The sequence below is a fragment of the Salvia splendens genome, chromosome 9 (genome assembly GCF_004379255.2).
Source record: "Salvia splendens isolate huo1 chromosome 9, SspV2, whole genome shotgun sequence".
NCBI lineage: Eukaryota > Viridiplantae > Streptophyta > Magnoliopsida > Lamiales > Lamiaceae > Salvia > Salvia splendens.
Window position 1 is genome coordinate 35242555 of NC_056040.1, and position 6344 is coordinate 35248898.

The following is a 6344-nucleotide window of genomic DNA, read 5'->3' on the forward strand; positions in this document are numbered from 1 at the left end:
TGGCCTTCATATACTTCGCCCAAAGTGAGTTTTGCTCTCGGAATCTCCACCACAGTTTAATATTGAAAGATCTGAGGACTTCTTTGAATTTGCGGATTCGTAACCCCCTCTCGGCAGTTGGGCAGCAAATTGGTCCCATCCAATCCAATGCGTCTTCTTCTCTCCATTTTGAGTCTCACCCCTTTCCAGTGTTTGGCCTTATTCCCCCAGCTAACCATGCTGTTCCAGATGAACATTAGGACCTGCCAAACCACGTTAAACGGTTTAAATTGTACCTGGTCGTGGCGACTCCTGTTGCGCTCTGCCCAGATGAACCACAAGATAAGGTATGGCATGGTGCGACAAAGGTGCTTCGGGTCTTGTTGTAGGGTCCTCAGAGACCAGACCTCAAGCCTCTCCGGAAAGGTGTCATTGACTCGGAGGGGCGGGTCCATGCCCTCAAACCACCCATCAAACTCTCTCCAAACTCTAGTTGCTCCCCATCCTTGTACGAACAAATGCTGGAGGGACTCCGTACTCGGCCTATGGGGTAGCATTGGCATTTTGACGCCATTTCGATATTCCGCCATTGGAGTTTAGAGTCGACTGGGATTCGATTCGACAACATTCGCCAATTGAATATTTCTATTGAGTTGGTAAGGCCGCCGTCGAGCCCCTGGATTCTCGGCCTTCTCGAACGGATGGTCTCCCAAGTCATGGCCACCAAGAAGTCCCCAAACAGGGAGAGGGACCATCTCGGAATATCCGGTTCCCCTACAACGATCGGCGTGTCCAAGATCAGTGTGATTACCTGCTGGGAATCCCGGCCTGGTATTGAAGCAACTGGAGCTTCGCCTCATCCCATGATCCTTCTCTAATGAAGTCCGCCACCAAGGTAGACGGGGCCCCTCGGTCATCGATGCAAAGCCCCCTAAGGGCCGTGTCGCCGAGCCATATATCATCCCAAAAGTAGATTTCTCCCTGACCTACCACCCATCTGATATGGGGGTTGGCATGAGCCCGAGCTCTTAGGAGTCTCTTCCACGTCGGGCTGTTCCTCTCCGACAGTCTAGCCACGAGGGGGGACACCTTGCCGCAATACTTGGCCTTCATATACTTCGCCAAAAGTGAGTTTTGCTCTCGGAATCTCCACCACAGTTTAATATTGAAAGATCTGAGGACTTCTTTGAATTTGCGGATTCGTAACCCCCTCTCGGCAGTTGGGCAGCAAATTGGTCCCATCCAATCCAATGCGTCTTCTTCTTATCATTTGTCGAGCCCCAAAAGAAACGGGCCAATTGTTGGTCGAGGAGTTTCAGAGCCTCCGTCGTAGGCTCGATGGCTTGGAAAATATGGATCGGCATCGCCTCGAGCGTACTTTTGATAAGTGTAAGCCTTCCTCCGAAAGAAAGGTGTCGGTGTGCCCAACCAGAGATTCGTGCTGCTATCTTTTCCCGAAGGAACATGACCATATCCGTTCTCTTTACACCACGATATATAGGGACCCCCAAGTAAAGGAAGGGAAAAGTACCTTGTGAGAAGCTTCGCTCGGATTGTATGAGATTAGCACTCCCTTCATGGCATTCGGCAATGTAGAAGTTACTCTTTTTAAGGTTGATTTGCTACCCCGACACCTTCTCATAATCGTCAAGGCATGTTCGGAGCCGCCTAAGGGGGGTAATCGCCGCTTGAGTAAAAATGATAACATCGTCAGCGTAGGCAAGGTGACTAATCTCCATGCACCGTCGGGTGGCTTTAAAAGTCATGTCCCTCTGTCCCACAATAAGCTTGTCGAGTGCCCTTGATAAGTATTCTGCCGCTAACACAAACAAGGCCGGGGAAATGGGGTCACCTTGTCTAAGCCCGCGGGTTGATTTGAAGAACCCCGAGGAGACGCCGTTGATTATCACCGAAAACCAACATGACCCAACACATCTTTCTATCATGGATATCCAAGGTGTGGGGAAATCCATATGGCGAAGCACTTTGATGAGGAATGGCCACTGGACCCGGTCGTAGGCCTTGGCCATGTCGATCTTAATTGCCACGTTCGGGGCTGGGGCACATTTCGAGATCTCATGGAACATCTCTTGGGCAAGGAGGACATTGTCGTTGATTAGCCGGCCTTTCACAAAACTACTCTGATTTGGCGAGATAAGACGTGGGAGAAGGGGGGCTAACCTCGTCGTGTGAATCTTTGTTATGACCTGGTTGATGACATTGCATAGGCTGATGGGTTGGTAGTCACCCCATGAGTCCGGCGATGGCTTCTTGGGGATGAGGACAATACTTGTAGCCATGACACTTTGCGGAAGGTAAGCTCCATGAAAGAATTGGCTGATTGCTGCAACCACATCCCGGCCAATAATTTCCCAACACGCTTGAAAGAAAGTGGTCGTAAGGCCGTCCGAGCCTGGCGCACTGTCGCCAGAGATGCCAAAGACGGCTCGTTTAACCTCCTCCACTTCCGGATCCTTAGCCAAGGAGTTCATGTCGTCCGAGGGAGGGGATGGGTTGATGAGGCTAAGATCTGGCACCTCCAGCACCATGGGTTCGGGGGTAAGAAGATTTTGGAAGAATTGCACCTCCGAGTTCTTGGTCTATGTTTCTTCCGTAATTTCACGTCCATCACTATTGATCTTGTGGATACGCATCCGGATTCTCTTTTGCTTGACCCAGCTTTGATAATATCTCGTATTTTTATCTCCCTCTGTGAGCCACCGAAGTGTGGCTTTTTGGCGCTAAAAATCCTCCTCCATTCTGAGTAGGCAAATGTACTCGGCAATGAGTTTGTTGATTTCCGTTCTATTTTCTGGTGATGGCCTATCTTCGAATTCCGCCTGGGCCACCGCTATCTTCTCTTCCATGCCCCTAAGGTTGGAGTGAATGTTTCCAAAGATCTCCTTATTCCTTTTCTTCAAGGTTTTTTTAACTCTCGCAATTTTGATTTGGAGGTTGAGGAGTCCTTCTGCATCCGTCGGCATGCCCCAATCTTCTCGTACCAAATCCAGGAAACCTTCGTGCCGGATCCACATGTTTTGAAATCGGAAGGGGCTGCCCCCATAGTTGGTGCCTGCCATCTTGCACCTAAGCAGCACTGGGCCGTGGTCCGAGGCAACCCGAGGGAGGTTCGTTGCCCTTACCGCTTCAAACATTCGGGTACACGGCTCACTCATCAGCACCCTATCCAGCCTTTCGAAGAGGCCATTCTTGGCCCATGTATAGTCCGAACCATCGTAGCCTGGATCAAGGAGTCTGGAGTCCTCAATTGCCTCGGCGAAGTCAATCATCTCCGCCTGCCGGTTAGTGTTGCTTCCCTCCCTATCTCGAATAGAGAGAATAGTATTAAAGTTCCCGCCAATAAGCCAAGGCACCCCTTCAGTGGTTATTGAAGTTTCTCTCATTCTGTCCCATGGCACGCTTCGCTCCCCCCTTGTGCACTTTGCATACACTGCCGAGACCAAGATGGGATATGGTAGCCGTGGGCAAGAGTATCTACCGTGGAGCATCTGATCCGTGTCATCCACAATCTCGAAGTCAGCCCCTCCTCCACGAAAACCCAAATCTTCTCATTGGAATTCGAGTCCTTGAAGATCATTCCCAACACTTTTGAGAACCTCTCCGGGTTCGGGGCCGTGAGCGGTTCCATAATAGCAAGGAAATTAATTTTGTGAGATTTGATTAGTCTTTTTAGGACATTTTGGGTTGGCACATTCGCGATACCCCTAACGTTCCAAAACATGAAGTTGATTGACATGATTAACAAGAGGGGGACATACCCCGGGGGGTATGAAGGCCCTCCATGGAATTCTGTGATTTGAAGACCGTTTCCTCTTTGGCTTGGCTCGGCTTCCATGGGGTTGGGATGTGCCCCATCCTCTTAATTGTGCGGGGCCATGGTTCTTTCCCAATCCTCGTGGTCTCCATTATCGTTTTCAACGAAATCCTCATTGGCCATGAGGGAGAAGTACCGGTTGGTGCTCATGTGGCTTTCCGACTCTCGCGCTTCGGCCTTCTCAAGGTCGAACCGTCGAAACGAGCCACTCGGCCTCCCATGGTCAGCTGCAGGTGCGGGGTCATCTTGCCCCCGGTGAAACTTCCCTTTAGAGCCATTTGCCGTCCCCTATCAAAGGAGGAGGATCTAGTGATCAAGGCTCTAGGGTGGTTGGGAGTTTGTGTCCCACTTCGGTCTTTCCAATTGTGATGCGACACCGTGTCCAATCCATGTTCTCCATGCAAGCCGCCCATGATGTCCGGGCCCGATCCTCTCGATCCCTTGCTTCCACTTGCCTCTGAACCCATTCGAGCATTTTTTTTTAATCAAAAGCACCACGAGGGTGGAGGGTTCAGGTGGACCCACACTTGTGCATTACTAAGGACAATTGCAACGAACAACCAGGAACACCGAGCCGCCCAAAAGTGACGTCTCGCCAAAACCAATTAGAGTACAACGAGGGCCTCCCTACCAACTAGAGTGGCATCAATGTACTCTTCACTATTCTATTACAATTAACATGGTGCAACCTTCACATCACAAAATCCAAGGTCCGTCACTTAATTGAGGCCCACAATAGGGATACCCCCGCGATGAACGATCCCTCCCGGATCAAGTTCCTCGATGAAGCCTTCCTTCTCCCGGTTGGGGAGCCCACATGAGACATTCATTGAGCAAGTGCTCGGCTCATTCGCACTAGAGTCATCCCGATCGAATGACACCATGGCGACATTGTCTTTCAAACGCAAATTGTCGATGTGTTGAGCTTTGGAGTGCATGTCTCCCTTATGTGCCTTTCCTTTCCTCTTCCTCGACACCAATTGAAATCCATCCTCGTCCATGCTCGGTTGACTCCCATGGGGCACCCGAGGAGCCAACGGATCGACGTTCATTGTACCCTCCTTGTTCTTCTCTTGGTTGTCACTATCTTTTTCCTTGTTCGTGTGATCAATGTTCGGTGAGGTGCCAACCCTAATCGCCGCCTTTGGACGCCATTCTCGACGGATGATCTTGTGATCGTGGCTAGGGTAGAAAGCCTTGGTTGGTGTTCGGTAATCCTTGCCTCCAACACGACCCTTCCTTCCCAATGCATGACACTCATCAATGACATGCCCAACATGCTTACAATTCTCGCAAAACAATGGGATACGGTCCCATGCTACTTTGTGTCTTGAATTTTTGCCTAGGATGTTTAGCATGATCTCCTCCGTCGGGGGGTTGGAGATATCAATCTCAACACATATCCTAGCAAAAGAGAGCCGGGTTTGATTGATTGTGGCATGGTCCGCTTGTAACGGCTTGCCTAATAGCTTGCCGATCGCCATGAGGGCCGATTCCTCAAAAAGATGGGCCGGTAGTCCCATGATATTGCACCACACGGCAACGATGGGCGACTCAAAGAACGTATCAAAGTCCGGCGCCCATTTGAACACCCTCATTGGGTGAATGTCAACAAACCAAACCGGACTCCCATTAGGGCCACTTAAGACCTTAGCATAATCAGCCATATCTTGGAATTGAAGTAGGATGTGCTTGGCATTCAAGTATTTCCAAGTGAAAGAACCAACTAGCCCCATACCCCCTAAGCTTTTTTGAATTTGGAAAGAAGAAGGGAGTGAGTGGGAAAACTTCCCAACAATGGCTAGTCCTAGTTTCTCCGAGAGATATTCCGTTTCAACATCGGTAAAGGAGAGATAAGGTGTACCTTCAAAGTCTCCGGCCGTCCCCAAAGGTGTGACCTTGCCAGCGTAGAGTGGGATTGGCTCGTCCTTATGGGTTTTATGTGGTGTTGAGGATCCCACCATGCACCCCGTCCCCCCATGTGCAAACAAGTTTTTAGCCTCCTTCCATGCATTCGCCGGCGGGACCAGGTTTTCCGGTGGGTACTCCGGCGGCCGGCCGTCGGTGACATGGTCCCTCTTGTCTCCATCAATGCCAAATTGGGTGTGGATAGCACATGGTGCTGAATTTGAATTCAAAATGGCATTTACCTCAAATGGACCATCATTCTCTTGCCCAAGCAAAGTAACCTTTGTCTTTTCCTTCTTTTGTGAGTCACATGCCAACCCATCCTCTAGCCTAGGCGTCACATGGAGGGGTGTACTTGCATTGGTCTCCTTGTTGACCATCTCATACTCCAAGCATGAGACATCAAGGTCCCGGCCAGCCGTCGCCGGCGCCGGCGCAATTCCGGACATCCCCTCACCATCAAGACCTTCCAAATCTTTTGTTGAAGCTTTCTCATCCTTTGCCATTTGAGCTAAGGAGCTCAACATCTCCCCAATAAGAGCTTGCTTAACATCCGGCGACCCCCTCCCTTCACCATGGAGTTTGCCGACGAGCCCATCAGCCATTTCGAACACCATCTTCT

General features: G+C 50.4%; 1 protein-coding gene across 1 annotated transcript; it reads right to left on the minus strand.

Moving 5' to 3' along the window:
• Positions 1-2720: 2720 nt before the first annotated feature.
• On the minus strand, positions 2721-3383 carry LOC121749480. The gene has a single exon (XM_042144051.1). The coding sequence runs from the start codon at positions 3381-3383 to the stop codon at positions 2721-2723; it is 663 nt and encodes a 220-aa protein (XP_041999985.1).
• Positions 3384-6344: the final 2961 nt, after the last annotated feature.

What these genes read in the sequence shown, in the direction of transcription:
- LOC121749480 (XM_042144051.1), bottom strand. Translation starts at nt 3,383, where the DNA reads ATGAGAGAAACTTCAATAACCACTGAAGGGGTGCCTTGGCTTATTGGC.